The 20129-nt window shown below is 43.6% G+C and overlaps 1 protein-coding gene across 2 annotated transcripts in view; it reads right to left on the reverse strand.

Moving 5' to 3' along the window:
• Positions 1-1491: 1491 nt before the first annotated feature.
• RELL1 (RELT like 1) overlaps positions 1492-20129 on the reverse strand; it is a 60847-nt gene continuing 42209 nt past the window's right edge. For both annotated transcript variants that reach the window (XM_032495653.1, XM_032495660.1), the window contains exons 5-7: positions 18228-18464; positions 15305-15443; positions 1492-3530 (exon numbers count right to left, since the gene is read on the reverse strand). In XM_032495653.1, the coding sequence (XP_032351544.1) occupies positions 15308-15443; positions 18228-18464 (373 nt within the window). In that variant the 3' untranslated portion in view covers positions 1492-3530; positions 15305-15307. The remainder of the gene's footprint in view (positions 3531-15304; positions 15444-18227; positions 18465-20129) is intronic.

The following is a 20129-nucleotide window of genomic DNA, read 5'->3' on the forward strand; positions in this document are numbered from 1 at the left end:
TGAATAGTGGTGGATTCCAACGCTGAGACAAGGAATATACAAGATGAGAAGATGAGCCTGGAGCATCTTGTGGTTCTAGAAAGTGAGGAAGAGCAAAAGGGAGAAGGAAGAGAGGAAAGGAGGAAGGAAGGAATAAAGAGGAGCCGTATTGAAAGGACACCGGCCCGGTCCTGAAAGAGCCCCTCCCACAGTAAAAGCAGCTGCAGGCAAGATCCACCAGTGGATGGTGTGGTGGGCTGAATTGTGTCCCCTGAAAAGTTGAAGTCCTGACTCCAGGTTCCCGTGAATATGGCCATATTTGGAATGAGTCTTTGCAAATGTAACCAAGTTAAGATGAAGCCATACTAGATTGCAGTGGGCTCTAAATCCAATGACTGGTGTCCCCATGAGAAGATGAGTGGACAGAGGCCCCCAGGCAGGGAAGAGGTCCATGTGGAGACAGAGGCAAACACTGGAGTGAAGCAGCTGTGAAGCAAGGGCTACCCACAGCCACCAGAAGGTAGGAGGCATGGAGCCAATTCTCCCTGGGGGACTTCAGAAGGAACCAACCTTGCAGACACCTCAGTTTCAGACCTCTGGCTTCCTAAACTGTGAAAGAATAAATTTCTGTTGTTTTAGACCACCCAGTTTGCAGCAGTTTTTTACAGGAACCCCAAGAAACTAACACAGATGATAAAATTAAAGGGTGAAAATTTAAGTGGAAATAGTGCCTAATCTCAAAGTATCTCCCCTCGAATACTTATATAACACAGGGGGGAACAGTGACTTTACCAGAATGAGAGCTGGTGGCCACCACCTTGACCAAATGACATCACTAGTAATACCTACCGACACCGTGTCCTCCCCTGCCCTCCCCCAACATGGAGCAGTTGGAAGGGCATCCTTTTCATAATGCAAACCCTGCATCTAATCAGAAAAAACAGCGGCACACTGAGGTTGAAGGACATTCTACACAGTAACTGACCAGCACACTACAACGCGTCATGACCATGAAAAACAAGAAGAGACTGAGGGACAAGCACAGATCAGAGGAGATGAAGGAAGCTGACAACTAAATGCAACGGGGAGGGTCCTGGAAAAGAAAAAGGATGTTAGTGGGACATTTGGTGAGATGGGAATAATGTCATGACTTAATCCATAGTATTGCACTGGTGTTAATTTCTTAGTTTTGATCACTGCTCTGTGGTCACGTAAGATGTTAACATAAGGGAAAGCGGGGTGAAGAGTACACAAGAACTCTTTGTGCTGCTTTTGCAAGCCTTCCAAACATCGAAAATTATCTCCAGATTTAAAAAATAATCATCAGGGGGTGGGGGTGGTATTATTCTGGGGGCGAAAATCCAATGAGGAAGGTCAGCCAAATGAGCACTTGACAAGTCAGACCAAGAAAGCAATCAGGCCCTGTAATACTAAGGTTGGTAAACCATCCCGCCACAGGTGCACTTTCAGTACCCGGGGCGCCAACAACTGGATCATTCAAGAGCAACTCACTGTGTTTAACGTTTTTATTTTTAACTCTGCTTTGGTAGTACAAAAGCCATAAAAGTACAAACCGGACAGTTAAAAATACATCTGACGCTCAAAATGGTGAAAAATTCCCTTTACAAATGTTGACATCAAGGTGGTAGCCAACTCACTTATCACATCAGCAGTTAGTCCATCATTAGTGTTTTATACAGTAACTTTGTTGTGGTTCCCTGAACCTTCCAAAGGAGGAGGAAAAACACAGAAGGCCTGTAAACATCAGTTGCTTTGGGAACACTCAGGAATCCTTATTAGATAATATGAACCAGTAAAAAGCATATGTGTTGAAAATATTGAATTGCTTAACATTTGGCATATTTGGAAGCCACCTGGGAAACCACTGCTCAAGGATTAGAAAATATTTAAAACGTACTCTTAGTATAAATACAATTTTAAATATTTCTGAGTATTTTCTTGCCTGTTGTATTGCTATCAAAAAAAGTGCTCTGATTTGAATAAAATTAAAAAATAATTTAAGCTAAAGAATATCTTATACTTTATCCCTCACCATTGGAGGGCAAAATAATTTTAAAACAAAAAAATGATTTTTTAAAAACTAAAAATGGTTGGTCTAGACTGCACATACATTATTTACACTAATGCACACCCCCAGAATTCCTATATTGCTACTTTCTGGACCTCAGTGAAATTTACTTCCGCACTGACTTCTTCGAGTCCATTGTGTGTATTCACATACGCACATACACCTTTTAACTAGTTGTCAGCAAAAATTCATGTGAAATTGAACCAACCATTCACTTAAAAGGTTAGAAATTTTTAGTTTGATGCCAAAAAAAAAGAATGAAATGAGTATATTTACAGTAAATACTTTAAAGTACATTTTGATGGGAATCATCTTTTGGGAGTCAAATGAGAAATGTGTTTTCTTTTCGAAATAAAAGAAGTACCCAAGGCACCACACCAACACTGCCGTGGAGGCAGGTCTCAGAGGTTTCCCTGTGACTGGACGCCCTCACCCCTTGGCCCAGACCTACCGCAAATGTACTGCTACCTTGCCTCTGGGTGCTTGCAGGTGTTTTGTAAACTGCAAAGTTAAAAAAAACCCCAAAACCCCCAAAAAACCGGTAGGGTAATCCTCAAGAGTCCTTTATAGGGAGCATGAGTTACAAGACAGAGAACAGGAAACTCACCAAGGACAACATACCAGAGAGAGGTGTGGGCCCATCTTGTACCAAAAGTGGAGACTGTCTTGTTTTATCAAAACAAGACTTCTTTTTAGTGACTTTAACCATTTCCTCCTTTATTCAATGGCTAAATAAGATTTGCTTAGGTTGAGTTTAAAAAAAAAAAACAAGAACAACCCAAACTCTCAATATTTTATAAGTGACCTAGGAGTGGCAGGCTGGTAGCAGGTCTGGGCTGAATTCTGGTCTCGGAATCCAAACTCTAGCACCTGGCTCCCTCTGACTCTGTGATCTTCTGGGGGATCCACAGCCCAGTGCTAGACTGGATTATCTTCAAGAAGCCTTCACCACTGAAGATTCATCTTCTATCTTCTGTAACAGTTAAACTGTGAGAGGATCTTCTGACAACCAGTAGCCAAATGAGATCTGAGGGTAGGGGAACAGAAACACACACACACAGACACGCATGTACACACGCACACGCACCCTGAGTATTAGCTCAGACTGTACACGAATAGTTTCACTGTACATAGTGCTCGTACTGGAAAAACTGGAGTGTGTACACCAAGGCCACCAACGGGAGATTGGGAGGGGGTGATGGCTGGGAAGATAAAAAAATGAACTCTCTTCCTCCCTGAAAATGTAATCAATTTTCCATCAGACATTTTTTTAAACCAAAACTTGTTTCAAAGCAAACTGAATTCTGTGTCCAGCATAGCAACAACATTCCCTTTTAGCTTTCATCCACATGCCTGCAGACTCCACCCTAGAAATTGTATAAAAGATAAAAAAATAATTCCCTAGGCAACTTCATATGTCGTAAGTTTTCAGTCTCTTAGAACTCTTCAAGTGAAGTCACTCCTGCAAGAGAAAACAAAAGAGGTAAAGCTTTGTAAAAGGACAACATCATATCACACATTAATCTACCGAAATATTGAAACACACAGAGGAATTACAAACCATCCTCACCAGTCCCACCCCCTCCCACTCCACCCAACTGCATTCCTTCCCCCATTCCACGTTTCTTCTAGAATTTGGTCTAAGGAAATTTAAGTCCTACAATTTCAAAAGGACCTCTTTATCAAGGTTTTTTAAACAAGAAAGGACAGAACTTGAGAAGCACCGTAGACTGAGGGCATCAGTCTGTTCTAACAGGAGTCTCTGAGGGGACTGGTGGCCCGCTCCCTGTGAGTCAGGTGCCACTCCCTCCCGGGAACCTGTGCTTTAACCCTTCAGCCACCTCTGTCAGGTAACGAGCAGCAGGTGAACGTGGTCCACCACAAGGAACCTCAGATGTGCCAGGTGAGCTGTCTTTCCCAAGCCACACCAAACTGAGATAACTCTGCATCTCCACTGAGTAATCAGGGCAGCGTGGCTGAGACTCACTGGGCAAGTCAGAAAACAAGGATAAATGCTCACTCAGTCTTAGGTCTTCTTTGTAGCTCAGAGGGCTCTGTATTATATGTTTAAGTTCTTCCAACAACCGGTCCACGCCCATGCCCACATTACAAATGAAGCCCCTTGTAAACTTGTAAAATAATTTTCTACTTTTCAGGGTTTTTTTTTTAAACTGTTGTCCCATCTAAGCGACAGACAGTTATGAACGCTCTTACCCTTCTGTTTTGAAGACTGGGATAGCCCACGACAAGACTAAAATTCTAGATCTGCCTGTGTATTCTGAAACATGCACAACACGGAGGCCAACCTACACCAGGTTATAAAACATTCTCTTGTCTGCCAAAATTGTGCTGTCCTAGAAATGCTAAAGAAAGATAGAGATGAAACCACCTTGCAGAAATATGAAGCAGCAGCAAAAAGTGGGTAAAGATGTCTTAATTTAAGCATCACTTTTTAGTTATTTTACAGCGCATCCTTCAAGATGTATAGTCTGGTATTATCCATATTACACTTTTCTGTCACTGTCATTTACAACATTCACAATGGTTGTGGTGGGGGGTGCGATGGAGAGAAAGATATTCCCCGAACTAATCAGATTGGGTAAAAGGACACTTATCCCCTTAGCTGAACAGGAAATAAAGCCTTGTCCCCTAAAACATCATGAGCCGAGTTATTAATTATAAATGAATAACTAATGCCCTGCTGCATTGCTACAACCTAACACAGCTGACTGTGGATCTGTGCTGCAAAACTGAACAAAGTCAAGTCTAGGAATACCTTCAGTTGAGAGTCGATTAATGTGGAAGACATTCCACAGGGGAAAAAAGTAGAAAAGCCAGAGGTATAGAAATAGCAAAACTGCCCTAAAGGAAAAACTGTAAGAAACAAGAGAGAATTTTCCCAGTAAAACTGCAAACTAGGCCACTATCTAGAAAATAGGCATTCAACTGTTTTTATGTCTCTTCTTTTATCACCTGTTCCCTGAGACTTGGACATTTTTGCATCAAGAGAAGCAAGAAGGTCAAGAGCAAGGGACTTCACGCCTAGAATATGACGTTTCATCACAGTCAGAGTTTTCTTTCCAACATAGCAGAGCTTCCTGTTTAGAGTTCTTTGCACAGGTTTGACCACCTTTAAGGAGTAAGAATGCAAGACCAAGGGCTGGGCTACGAAGGAGAGGTGTGGAGCCAGTGGCCTGTCTCCAAATCCAAACCCCTATGACTAACTGTTGAACTTTGGCCTCTCTGCAGCATCCCTCGTAGGGTTCCTGGGAGTTTTACAGAAGAGGATACATATACAATGCTTAATAAGTACAGGGCCATGCCGTCAGCACCCCCTCAAAGTTAGCTATTATGATCAATGCCATCATCTACACAATCATGTTGGCTTTCTTTGACTACGGCCTTCTGCAGCTGATTAAAACTGCACTGTGCACAGTATCTTTGTAGTTGTGAAAACTACAACTTTCTGCTTAAAGTGCTGACTACTAATACCAGACCCTAAGCAGAAAAAGAAAAGTCAACCTTTTTCAAGGCTCTATTGAAAGCTACCCAGCACTGATTCACAGTTCTGGCCTCTCCCTCTTCACAAACAAAGGCTTAAGGGAGTCCTTGACTGGTACAACAGCTATCAATTTCCAGGTAAATACCTGTCTTATCGGAGTGATAACCTAGAGGAAAGAAGACACCACGTTCTGTATGGCTTGTAAATGTCCAACTGCAGCCTTATTTCTGAGACTGTGTCATGGTGCACTTGACATTGTTAAATTTCTTTTCATTTCATTCTATAGATGAGGATCTGCCCATATCGATAAACAAACACATACTTTATTTTTTTCTTTTCATACTCTTTTCCATTATAGGTTACTATAAGATATTGAATAAAGTTCCCTGTGCTATACAGTATAAACTTGTTGTTTATCCAGTTTTGTGAGGACTTTCCTTGTATTTCCGATGGAAGAGATATCCTGCCAAAGCTCAGTGGGTACTCTGTGCGAATGGTTCTGTATGTGGATGCAGTTTTTGATGTATTAGTGGGAGAGAGTGAGCTACGTGTCCTTCTACACCAACATCTTGGCAATCTCCTCCAAACACATACTTTAAAGTAGCACTTTTTTACCACAGCACATTAATGCTACAAGGTGCCTTCTGCATGGGCACACAGCTGTCAGAACCAGGAGTGGGCTGGCATAAATGCCAGGAAGGACAGGAGGGGCAGACGACACTCCACCCACACGCTACTCTCAGCTCCCGTCACCATGGGACCCCACCATATCTAACAAGACTGATCTATCTTTTTTAGGGGGTAGGGTAGGGAAATTTGATGATTACTGTCTTATACAAGCGAGCACTCAAGCTGGCAGAAATAAAGCAAAACTTTCTTCTACTGAAAAGGCAATTCAGAAATCCCAGTGTGACCACTTGCATGGTAAAACGAGATAGATGGAGAGAAATTAAGAACCTCAGGAAAAATTTATCTGGAAGGAAGACATCAACTTTTTCTTTAGCGTTTATTGCTTACTATACAGTTCTAATTATAAAGATAAAACTGTAATTCCACTATTATGTTAAGGTTCCACAGAAGCCACAACACATCTTTGATTAGGACACACATGTGCCTTGGTAAAAGTCTCCCTTAAAAAAAGGATCTGGTCTCTTTAAAAATTAGAACCATGTTTTCAGAAACTAGAAGCCTAAACAGATTGGACAGTGAACACTAAGAGCTCAAAGGACAGAGGGTTAAGGAAGGAAAAGATTGTCTGATTAATAACAACAGTGGCCGACATTTACAGAGCGCTTTCCATGCACCAGGCACTCCCGTGCCCAGCACCGCAGAGTCAGTAACTCAGTCTTTCCAATGAATCCACAAGCCAACCACAATCCTCCTTTCCACAGGAGGAAACTGAGGTTCAATAGCTCACCGAAGGCCACACAATTAATAATGGGAAAGCAGTGATCCCACCTCAGGCAGTCACACCTGGAAGCCACACAGTCACACCCACCACGCACCGCCCCACCAGTCACACAGAGACACTCCAGGCGCCATGAGATCTTCTGATGCCCTGCCTTCTCTGCTCTTCCCTGAATCATGCCAGTGAGAAGTTCTGCACTCCTTGTAGCTTTTCTGACATTAGATTTAGCTCTTACTGGCAAGTCTGAAGGTTGCTCTTTACTGAGTTATCGCTTCACAGCAATTTAAATGTGTTCATATATTTGGCAACAGCGGGTTTCCCAAGTGGCAATCGCTGAACACTTGTGATTTACCAGCCCTGGGGATGGTGAGAATCAGAGCACTTTATTCCAAGTAAAATGTAAACGACATTAAAAGTTATTCAAGGGTTCACCTGCGAATTACTTAAATGCAATTCAGCAGTTCCCTACTAGTCTCTATACATCTATCACCCAACACTAAGTTAGAGTTAGAATAACTTACGACTCTGAATGGTCCCACCTCTCACTAATATGGAAAACAAAACAAGTTAAATGTTACCTCTCTACTGCCTCGTGAGCCAGAATTCAGCTAACCACCTTTAGTAAGCCTCTACCTGAATATCAAATAAACAAAACTACGTCTTATAGGTTATGTCTCTCTAAGCCTCAGGAAAATTAAGTATCAAAAACCATTAATTTTTCACACCTTCATTTGCTAAGTGTTTAAATAGGTCTCGCCTGATATAATACTGTAATAATAACATCAAGCATTTGTCTACGTAGCACTTACTAAGTGCCAAGGAACAAAATCTCTACCAGGTAGGAGGGATTATCATTATTAAGCCCACTTTATGGATGGAGAAGCTGAGGCATCAGAGGCTAAGGAACTTGCCCAAGATTACACAGCTGAAAAGGAACAGACCAGGACTGGGGCATGAACTATCGAATTCCAGAGCCTGCACTGTGCAGTTTCTACAGCATTACACAGAAAACAGGTGACTTAGAGAAAACAGGCACTATTATTTACTTAGCTATTTAACGTGAGACAGTTCAAAGCCTCGAGTTCCAAATTAAGAAAAATTAAAATCCTGATTATTACTATTAATTTCCTCTTTTTTCTCTTTCGAGGCAAAAATGTGTCCAAAAGCATTTCATTTTCTGTCTCCCACGGGCTCCCTCAGGTCTGCCTTTACATCCTCCAAAAAGCCTCCGTGAGGCTCCAGTGCTGCAGTTTCTGTGCTGAAAGGGGCAGATGTCACAGCCCTCTTTCCTAAGCCTTGTCGGAGTGCGGACAGGGCCACAGGGGAGGAGAGATAAGCTCTCTGAGGAGGTCAGGGGGTCAACTTCTGGTCAACACTAAGGAGGGGCCCTGGAGTCGACGCTGCCCAGGGAGATATGTGCAGGGAGGAGGCAGCAACTTCAGTGGCAAATCAAAATAAAACAAAACAAGAACACTCAGGTCCCCCGTGTTGTCTCAATTCTGGGAATACTGACAAATATGTTTCAGTCTCTTCTAACCACAGAACAAGACTGTGGAAGAATCACTTACAACACTGTAGTTGATGACAGCAAAGTATGTTTTCAGGTCGCTCCAAAACACCCAGATTACGTCCATAAATGCTCTGGGGCTATTCTCCGCAACAAAGAACAAACAGGACAAATGACATCTTAAATGTCCAGCATGTTCACTCCTCATGGCTCAATGAACGTGGGAGAGTAAAATTAGTCCATGGAACTTATCAGTCATCAACGTCAATAAACAGCAAGGCACAGATAAGTATCTAAGTTCTCGTCTGTGAAAGGCGAAGGAGGGGGCAGACACATATATATGTTGTATAAGCACATATATGCATAGAATAATCCTGAAAGGATACAGAGGACACAGATTGCCACGGTCCCCTCTTGGGAAGGTGCTGGGAGATGAGATGTGTGTGGTGGGGGAGAAGGGGTGTGGATATGGTGAAGACTCACTTTTTTTTTAAAGACCTGTTTCACCCTGCAGCCTTTCATGCCATTTGAATATTGCATTGTGTGCATGTCTTATTTTCCAATTTTTAAACAAGGGTTCAAGGTCAAACATTTGTAATATCCAGTACCTTGGAGAGAGTGAAGGGATGGAACGAGTGGAAAGCACAAGTCCAGGCTCTGGAATAAACCATCTGCATGACCCTGAACAACAGACATAACGTCCCAGGGCCTCCTCACTCTAGAACGAGGAGACCAGGGGCCCTGGGGAGAAAACCTAGTACAAGAACGAGAACAGAAGCTCCATGAAAACATGGCCCTAGTCTGTCCGTTTTCCACACTGCTGTGTCCCCAAGGCCCGGCACGAAGTAGGGGCCCATTAGATACTTTTAAAAGCTGTAATTGTACTTGAATTGACCTGATCTAGGCATCACATCCTCGGAGATCTCAAAGTCTATGATCCCGGGACTGATCCAGGCACAGCTCTAACATCGAAAAGACAGCACCCAATGGTCCCCTTCAGAGACCAGAGGAGGCCATGCCTGGGGAATGTAGAAAATATTGAAATAATCACTGCTGTGAGTTACAGGGCTAAACTAAATGAGGACTTTATTCTTTGCTGGCGTAAACAAAGCTCCCTTGAATTTCAAAACCACTGAGCATGTCAGCTGTAAAGTACTGATTTCTTCCCATCCAAGCCCTCGCCCCACCTGGCCCAGGGATCTGGGGAAAACTCACCCCTGAGCCTGGTTCTTCATCTGTCAAGTGAAGGGAGGATCACCCATAGCACATCAGGTTGCATTTAAACGTCCATCCCTCGCTCAGCTCTTTCCTCATCCGCCTGGATCTACAACCTGTGCTTCGTGTGGCCAGTGAACGATTGAAGACAGCGGTTAACCTCCCTCCAATTCCATATTTAAGATGGACTCAGTGGGACTGGGCTTCCACATAAGAACAACACAAGCATCAGGCAAAGGACCGCTTTTACTCTTTAGAAATGTGTTTAGCATCTGAAAATCAAGCCAGGTGGTCCTCTCCATGCCTACGTGAGGCGCAGTTTCCATTTATAAAGGCCAGTGAACCCTATTAAGGGGTTTCCATCAAATCCGGGATTGTTTGCTCTTTAAAAGAAAAAAAATATGTGTTTTGCCCTGAAAAAAAATTAGCTATGGAGAAAAAAAATAACTCATGGTACTTGAAGTTTCTCACCGTCTTCTCCTTCCCTGGAGAATTATCAAAAGAAGAACCACACGGAGGACCGCAGATAAAGTCCCCATGGGGACCACCAGTGCACTGCCTGTCACCAGAGATAAAAAGCAAAGAGGAGAAAAGCTTGACTTTCCTCGGGAAATGAAGGCTCCGAAGGTCAGGAAAGCTGACCTTGTGACCGGCCACGGTCCCGAGGCGGGAGGGAGCACGGCCCATGAAACAGTCTCAGCAGAAAGGACGCTTTCATCCCAGGGCAGAGCCCCAGCGGAGCAGCAGCGGGGTTACGTGCAGAAATCTCAGTCCACACCACCTCTTAGCATAGCCCCTCCTCTGATCTCTACAATGAAAAGAACTTAAGTCGCAAAACTTTCCAATTGCCTTGTTACTAATTCTGGTTCCACCTCCAGTGGGAGGGGCATGGCTATTTCTAAGGCCCTCTTAACACAAACGAGAAAATGGCCCAAATTCCTAAGGGACTTGCCAAATATCTATTTCTGAGACGTCCAGAGAGTCCAAAGCTCTAATGTTCTTAAGATGTAAAATGGGAGTCACAGTATCTAAAACTGATGCTTGAGAAATGGGCTAATAAATAACCAGGACCCCTGTGAATGGGGTGAAAGTTATTGATAATAGTGAATACTTAGTTAATAGTAACTCTGCCAAGGCATGATTTCAGAGATACACGTACACATTTATGTCATTGACGTCCAACGCCCCCATTTTAAAGACAAAGAACTTGTGGCTTGGAGGGGTTAACTTGCCGAAAGCATAAGTAGTTAGTGATACAGTTAAAATTAAATATAAGCAGTTTAAAACTCAGCTTGTAATCACTACGCTAAATGACTGAAATAAGAATTAATAGCTTCAATAATAAAACAATTTAAAATAAAGAACAGATACTACTAGATGAAAAATAGATAAGACAATGGGTCCTACTGTATAGCACAGAGAACTATATTCAATATCTTGTAATAGTCTATAATGAAAAAGAATATGAAAAGGAATATATATGTGTGTATCTGAATCACCATGTGTGCACCAGAAACTAACACATTGTAAATCAAATACTTCAATTAAAAATTAAAAAAGGAAACTCAAACCTCAAAAAAAAGTGAAATAAAGAGACATCTAATATAATGAATTTTTGTTTTGATAAAAAATAGTGTTATGTAAACTTTAATACCATAAACTAGGAAAAGTAGACACTTCAGAAACACACGCTATAGAACGCTTACGACAGCATCGTTTTTAAAAAGCTAAAGAACAGTGATAATGAAGACAAGGCAGTGGCATTTGGAGGCTGAAAGCAATTTGATTTATTTAACTTTGAAGAACAAAAGCTTATTCTTCTAAGAAGAAATCAAAACACATTTTCTGTGGAAAAAAGAAACCATTTTAACAGCATTGCCAAAATAAATCAGGCAGAGGGCAAGTTAGATCCAACTACAAAAAAGAACTCAGGCCAAGGAAACGGGGAAAAAAGAATAAAGGGGGGAAGAAATGCCAAACAGCAGATTTTGTTTTTTAAAAAGAGAAGGAGGGAGAGAGAGAGAGAGATCCTAAGCTTAGTTTGTAGTATCAAATGTTTATTTTTTTTTAAAAAAAGAAGGAAACCTAACCAGTGAGTAGACATGTATTTGCACTTGAACAGTTGAATCAGTTCTACATTAAAAGAAGGCATTCCAGTAAAAAAGCATGGCCAAAAATCCAAATACGACTCTAAAAACTGTATTAGCTAGTAGAACAGAGACTTAACCCTCCTGTCTCGCTGTGTGAGCTACATTCCAGTGCACATTTTCCAATTCAGCCCAGAACCAGAGACCTGGTCCCAGACGGGAAAATTTCAGGATTTCTCTAGTTAGAAAATCATATTAAATAGCCCAAACATACTCTGGGCATGAGAAATATTAAGAACTCAAGCAAGAAAAATTTTAAGGAATACATAAATGTTTTTAAGTGTCAGTGAATATGCCCTTCCCTCCTTTCTCAGAGTCCCTTCCCTGCTGGGGTCACCAGACATCATCACTCCACAGGTCCCAGCCCAGCAGGCTCGCTCACCCAACGGGACCTGCCTTCCCCGGACCCAGCGGAGCGGTGAAGTCTGGGACTTCAGAAGCCGGGCTGCCTGATTTGGACTCTAAATGCCACCACATTCTTGCTGGAGACTCTACACAAGTAGCTTCATCTCTCTGTGCTTAAACTGGCCCCTAACTGTGAGGACTAAATCCGTCACTGCGTGAAATATGCCTTCCAAAGCGTGCCAGGTACAGGGCAGATGCTCAATACACAGCATGTATCATAATTAAACTACTCCGTGGGCATTTGTGATACTATTCTCTTTCCTTTTGAGTCAGTTTGAAATTTCCCATAATAAATTTTTTTTTAACTTCAACATTAATTACAATTAATTACAATTGAAGGCTCAGAAAACACATCCCCTTTCTAGGGTCACTCGTGTGCTCACTGCTTTGGATGGCATAACACTACTGAGAGTCAAGCACAGGCCAGACATTGGCCTCCCATCAGTGAATTTAATACACTATTTCACATTCAAGGAAACCAGGCGCGAGGGCAGTTAAGGACAATTTCCAAGTGGTGAAGCTCGGATGTGTGGCCAGGTCTCCTCATCAAATCCGATGCTCTTTTATAAACATTGACTGTGTGCTTTGCAGAGAATATCAAGTTGTAAACCAGCTAGATGTGGTTATTAGGATTTCAGATGACTGGGTCAAATACAGATCCAGACAGAATTTGGACTGAGAAAACTAGTTGAACAACCCCAATTCTTTTAACCTTCCCAGGTCGTGAGTGCCTCTCTCCGGGGCGCAGCAGCCAAAACCAGCCAAGGCATATCAGCCAGGCTGTGATTGGGCTGAGCCTGACAGAGGGTCACCTCGCGCTCCCTGCCTGAGGGCCAGCCTTGTCTTCTCCCACACGGCCTGCTCCATCTCTCAGCACGCTGCCAGGCTGACGCCTCACGCACAACCCACGCTTTCCCCGCAGTGAAACTGGCTGAGCCTTCTCACCTTAGACTCGAATAGCCAGATACTTCTCTTCCCAGACCGACAAGTCCTCACGACTTCAATCAGAATATTTCTCTCATTGACCGAAGTCACCCCGGATTCCAACGCTAACGTCAAAGGTACCGTCTACTCTGTTCAATAAAACTTTCCATGATGACGGAAATGTTCTGTATCTGCGCCGCCCAATATGGCAGACGCTAGTCATCGGTGGCAAATGAACACTTGAACGTGACTAGTGCAACTGCAGAACTAAACTTTTCACTTTAGTTCATTTAAATTTAAGCAGCCAGAAGTGACCAGCGGCTACATTAGACCACGAGATTCTAGACCATTGGAGGAAATGTTCCCCACTCATGGGTCTAGGGCTGCACCTTCATGAGCATCCCAGGATGGCAGAGACTGCAGATAGTTCTGTAGTCAGAGGCTGTAAGTTCAGATCAGCTCCTCTTTCCAGTTACGTGACCCTGAACATGTAACTTACCCTCTCCATGCATTGGTTTCCTCATCTATAAAGCTGGGATAATGGTATTCACCCCATTAGGAGATGTTTATAATGGTGACATGGGAGACATATATCAGTACAACGCCCAGAAGACTAGAATACTGAACTGACATTAGTTGCTTTCATTATCTTCATCACCCTCTTCTTTTTCTGAATTTTTCTTGGTTCCCTTCCCAAGGCACCAGTAACTGGCTGAGAAGCCAAAGACCGACTTTTCGGTCTGGGCTCCTCAACTCAAGGGAAGGGACCAGATCTTCCCAAAGGCAAGGTGGCAAGAACCAGCACTGGAAGGCTGTCAGAGCCCCTACATGTACCAGAATCCAGGAGCGCACCTCTCCCAGATTACTGCTAGACCATCCTGGGCAGCTTAGCTGAGAAGATGCACTCCAAAGCCACTTCTCCCCACCCTCAGCCACACTGACTAAAAGTGAATTCATCAGTAGCACTGACTGAGCGTTTCCCACCTGCCAGGCCCTGGGCTTCCTTCCCGTGTTATTTCCTGATACCTCACTGCCATCCCTCTAGGCAGGCAGTGTCATTTCCACTCCCCGGTGAGTAAGCCAGGCACAGAAAGCCCCAGCACCTCGCCCAGGTCCCAGTGCAGCCAGTGGCGAACGGGGACTTGAACTTGGCAGTGGGATTCCAGGGCCCAGGTTCAGCCTTGCTAGTCCCCTGTTCCTTCTAGAACCCTACCTCCCCCTCCCTTTATAAGTACAACTCCTTCTGCCTTAATGTTCAGACTCTGATGGTTCCATTGGAGACTTTGGAGCTGGTCACTCCTGAGTCCTCACACTCATCCTTTTACATCAAATAAGAAACATGAAAGGAATGAATGTGACTCAAGCCAGAACAGAAAGAAAAGAGGAAGCTGAAAGCTTCAAATTATCATAACCTTTTTTTTTAAAGTAATATCTTCCAAAATTAAAACTACCAAACCAAGAGGCATTTACTTTCACTTTTAAATTGCTTCAAAATATTTGGTGGAAAGAGTAAAATTTCTATTGGGGGTATTTTAGAAGAGTGGCACATCAGAGAAAGCTGGTTTCCAACTCAATGAAAGGAAAAAAGCATTGCTTTCTTGTTCCAGCCTTTTTCAAATCACAGTTCACCTAGAAATGATGATAAGATTATATTTCATTCAGCTTGCATGATTTTTTAAAAGGAAATTTAATAAGCTGCCAAGATTCAAAAACTTGAGGTGATTTCACATGTAAAAAGTCTAGATTTTCACCTTTTTTTCCCCCGTAAGATCTAGCCTTCTGCTAAGTGACTTCTGCTTGTGGTAATGATGCAAACCTAGAGATGGATTCTGTGATTACTAGTTTGCCACAATCCCCACCACTCCACATTGCCTCGCAAGTAATCCTCTCTCCTCATGATCATGCAGGCCAACCCCCTGGGGGAACCTGTGTTGGTGGCCTCCTTACACTAAGCTCTGGACGGACAAGTGATCATGTTCAGGCCCCTACAGTCCTACCAGCTCCAAGGAAACATCTCTCATTTCCCTGCCAAGTCACTCCCATGTTACCACAGACCCCAGGGAAGCTCTTGGCACCTCGCCCTCGCCAAGTGCCACACCACCCCTGATGTTACCATAGTTCCACTTACCTGCTATTCTGTGTCACTTTGCTCTTTCTTCACAGGTGTCACAGGCACCTCCCCATTGACACCCTCGGGCCCACTGACCGACATCAAACTTCTCCGCTCCTTCTGATTTGACTTGTGCTCCACTTTTGTAACTCTAAACCTGAGGGAAGAAGAGGAGATCTGATGAGTTTTGCTTTTCCACTAAACAAAAATTATGAATGAACCCAAAATCATCCAACTAGAGGATCCCACATGAACTCAGCCAAAAGTTAGGACAGCAATGAAAATCACCACGTTCAACAGGAGGGACATTCCCATGCAGCAAAGCCCCTGTCCCCCACTAGACCCCCCAGACGACATTCACTCAGCACGTCAGACTGCTGCATAGTTTACAGAGCACGGGAACACCGTTCAGAAACACGGCACTCAAGCATTAAACAGCCTCAGAGCTAACGAGGACCTGGGCTTAACATCAGCTGTTTGAACAACAGAAGGCTGGATAGAAGGCATGCTGGCCTGCAAATCAGATGTTCACTAGAGAACTGCCTTCCTCAGATCCCCGTCAGAGAGTCCTGCCTCCACCCACCCGGCCCCAACCACACATTTAACAGCATCAATCAGATCAGTGGTAGGTTTTTGTGTTTATTTGGGTTTTGTCTGTTTTTTTTTTTAAGCGATGGGTTAATTTTCAGTAAGGATTAGGAAAAAGTTAAGGAATTTGAGACATTCCTTAAGGATTAAGAGAGAAGTAAAAAATGTACTCAATTGACTGCTTTTCTACTCCATCATATCAATTCCCGGAAGTCTTTCCTAACAGTTTCTCCGTGGTTCTTAATTTCCCTTAAATGATCTAAAACAAATTCTCCTTCTGTGTCACCCACCAGAAGGAGGAGGGAGACTCTGAGGGAGTGAAAGGATGTATCAGGGGAAAGTTGTCACCACAAATCTATTCGGTCAAACTGCAAGACTCTCTTTAAGCACACGCTGAAAAACAGCCTGTAATCATTCAACAGCCATAGTGTTTACCTCCGAGACAGAGAGTTGGATTGGGGGCATTTAAAAATGCCACGTTGAATCCGAGTTGAAAATTTCAGCAGATTTTTTAAAAAGCAAACAAAATACACTTTGTCCAAACAAGTTACAGGCCCTCACCCCACTCCACATTCATACGTTCCCGTGACTCTGCTCCTTAATAAAATAGTCTGGTCATGAGTTGTACAGCTTTGCTCGACATGGCAAACAGCCCTGCAGTCTTCTCCTTGTGCTTGTGCAACACATGATGAAACGCAACTGAATTCAAATCACATCAACACTAACAACAGCCAACATTTCGTGAGTGCGTAATAAGCACCAAAACTGACCTAAGAAGTTTACGTGAGTCACCTTATTCAGTCTTCACAGCAACCCGATGTGGTGAGTGTTACTGTCATCCCCTTTTTATAGAGGGGGAAACTGAGGCAGAGAGAAGTAACAGTTTGTAAGCAGTGGTGCCAGGACTCAAATGGAGATTCAGTGAGTCCGGCGACTCTTTCCAGAGTTCATCAGTAGAGAAGGAAGGATCATGTGTGCAACACTGACAACTGCTGCTCAGGGCTTCCCCAGCCAGGCCCCAGCACACATACTCCTGACCATTACTCTCCACCTGTAGCATGAGCCAGGCAGCTCCTGCAAGAGGCTCAAAATCGAAGCAAAAATGCTCTGCCTATCGTCCTACTGATTCATCACTTGAACTGCAAGATCTCCACATCACATATGGTCACCAGTAAATGGTACTTTAGGACTGGGAAACCCAGGACACAGGGGAGGTGAACTACAGGAAAGCAGTCCCAGGAGTCCACGTGGCTCTTACAGGGCAGGGACTGGAGAGCAGCGACCAGCTCCCTCTCTCCCCTTCATCTCTCCTGGCCATTAAGTGTGGCCGAGGGATTGAGTTCCCGCCAGAGGAATGTGCACAAGAATGAATCTGCCACTTCAGGCCCATCTCATTAAAAATCTCTCATGACCAATCCTCTGCATACTTTCTCCTCCAGCAAACCTGGCAGAGCCGCAAGATCGAAAGGACCTGGGGCTCTGGACGACTGCTTGAAGATCCATCACTGATCTTTTGATTCCCACAAGCGAAATATAAACTTGTATTCTGTATAGAGTTGAGATTTGGGCTTTATCTATCAGAGCAAGTGTGATGGTTAATTTTATGTGTCAACATGACTGGGCTAAGGGCTGCCCAGAGAGCTGGTCGAACATTAGTTCTGAGTGAGTATGGGAGGGTGTTTCCAGAAGAGATTAGCATTTGAATCAACAGACTGAATAAAGATGATCACACTCACCAATGCAGGTGGGCATCAACCAATCCCTTGAGAGCCTGAATAGAACAAAAAGGCAGAAGACTGAATCTGCTCTTTTTGCTTGAGCTGAGACATTCTTCTTCTTTTGACATCAGATATGAGCATTCCTGGTTCCAGGGCCTTCAGACTGGGACCGGGACTTACACTATCAGCTCCCGTGGTTCTCAGTCCTTGGAACTTACACTGAATGACACCACCAGCTCTCCTGGGTCTCCAGCTCACAGACAGAAGATTGTGGGACTCTTTGTCCTCTATAATCGTGTGGGCCAATTCTTATGATAAATCTCCTCTTTTGTGTGTGTATGTGTGTGTGTATATATACATCTTACTGATTCTGCCTCTTTGGAGAACCTCAATTCAGCAAGTAATTAATTTGTTACCTTAATTAATACATCTCACATTTGATCTTGCAATAGCCACCTCTTAGAATTCTTCTGCTATTAGAAAAATGCAGGACTCCGACCACAAAACATCAAAGAAGCCCAGAGACAGGACCTGAGCCAGGTTCAGGAGAACATACTCTACATTTAACAGGTGAGCGCAAATCCACACAGCACAGCAACCACGCCACACAAACCCAAAGCGCCCCCAGGACTCACCTGCCCACAGAGAGGACGGTGACCTCTCCTTGGCGCCTTGAGCGGCCCTCTTTGGACTTGTTGGTGGGTTTTATGAAGTGCCACCGCTTGTGCCTACACCGATGACACACGTCCCGCTCAACAACACCGCCCACTGTGTGCAGATGGTGCCCGCAGACGTGCTTCCCTGGGGTGGCCCCTGGTGACAAAGGCCCGGGGCTCACAGGCGGGCTCCCAGGAGTGCTGGGGGTCACGGGGCTGAGGTGGGAAGAAAAAGGGAAAGGTAGAACTGGATACTTAGAAGAAATACCAGCCACGGCAATCTCTCCCTCTGCAATGTAAGAAGCAGGTTTAAATCAAGAGAAAAGGTTTCTCTTCCAATTATACAAATGGGCTTTGTGAATCCATCTTCAGCAGCAGGTATTCAGCTCTCATGACTATACGATGACAGCCATTTTAAACAGTAATAACGTGATTTATCACTTCTAGTAAGGAATTAACTGGCTGGAAATAAACCACTGCTTCTAATGATGATGCATTGTTTGTCCTTAAAGTATTAGGTTTCTTTCTAAATGGCCTAGCTCCCTTCCCATGATAATTTCTCAATCTAATTTCATGCAAACTAATTTCTCACACATATCCAAGTGCCTGCCTAGATCTCTAAGCAAAGAGATGCCCTGAACACACGTGCCCTGGAGGAGAGAAAAACTTAAATTCTAATCAAATTATCGGATGACTTAAGATAAAATATTTGATCCAATCCGACCATTATGTCAAAGGAAGAAAGCTTTTAGGTCAAGATATCAAAAGTGATGCTCATGTAGAATAGATAAACAAGATTATACTGTACTGTACAGGGAAACACATACAAGATCTTGTGGTAGCTCACAGTGAAAAAAAATGTGACAATGAATATATGTATGTTCATGTATAACTGAAAAATTGTGCTCTACACTGGAATTTGACACATTGTAAAATGACTACAACTCAATTTTTAAAATGTTGAAAAAAAAGTGATGCTCAAAAGAGATGTTGATAATAGTAATAATAAAAATAACTAACAAGCAGCAGACTAAGCATTTGATATACGTTAACTCAGTTCATCTTTACAAAATCTTATGAGGTAGATATTACTAATTTCCTCATTTTAAAAATGAGGACGCTGAGCCTCAGAGCAGTTAAGTAAATTGCCCAAGCTATTAAGTGTATTAGCCACACAGCTAGTAAGTGATGGATCTGAAATCCAAATCTAGACAGACTAAATCTAGAAACCTTGCTCTTAACCATCAGGCCATAGTGCTTCAGAAACAGGGGAGAGTGCTTTAATAACCTGGAAGGAACCCCAGCCAGACCGTGCAAAATGTAAAATGCAGAAGTATGCAGGTCAGATGCTGGCTGCTTCCAAAGGCACATGTCGAGGCTCAGGTCCACTAGAAAAAGAGGAACTAAGACCGGATGGGGCCCCCTGGCCAGGAATCAGCCCTCTGATGTGGGGAGGGGCTGTTGCTGGGACAGCACATCGCAGCGGAGCCCAACCCTCGAGACTGGCCAGGAGCCCCGCAGGCACACGGAGGTCCTACAACAGCCTAATCCAGCCTTTATGCTGCTGATACTCAGCCCACTCGTCCACTTCAAACAAAGCACACCTGATCGAAGTGACGGTCTCAAACATCGCTGACAGCCGTAAGCTTTCTGCTGTTTGTTAGGGATGCTCTTTACATGTTGTTAAAATAAAAACACATAGCAGCAGCTTTCTAGGGTAAAACAGTGTTAAATTAACACTGCATACTAAGAGGTTGAATTTGAAAGTTTAACAACATTCATTTGACAAACATCGATCAAATACCCGCTGTGCACAAAATCCAGTGACAGGGACTAGAGGATGCCCTGAGATGAATGAGATGACATGGTCCTAATGCGGGG

The sequence above is a fragment of the Camelus ferus genome, chromosome 2, assembly GCF_009834535.1.
Source record: "Camelus ferus isolate YT-003-E chromosome 2, BCGSAC_Cfer_1.0, whole genome shotgun sequence".
NCBI classification, from domain to species: domain Eukaryota; kingdom Metazoa; phylum Chordata; class Mammalia; order Artiodactyla; family Camelidae; genus Camelus; species Camelus ferus.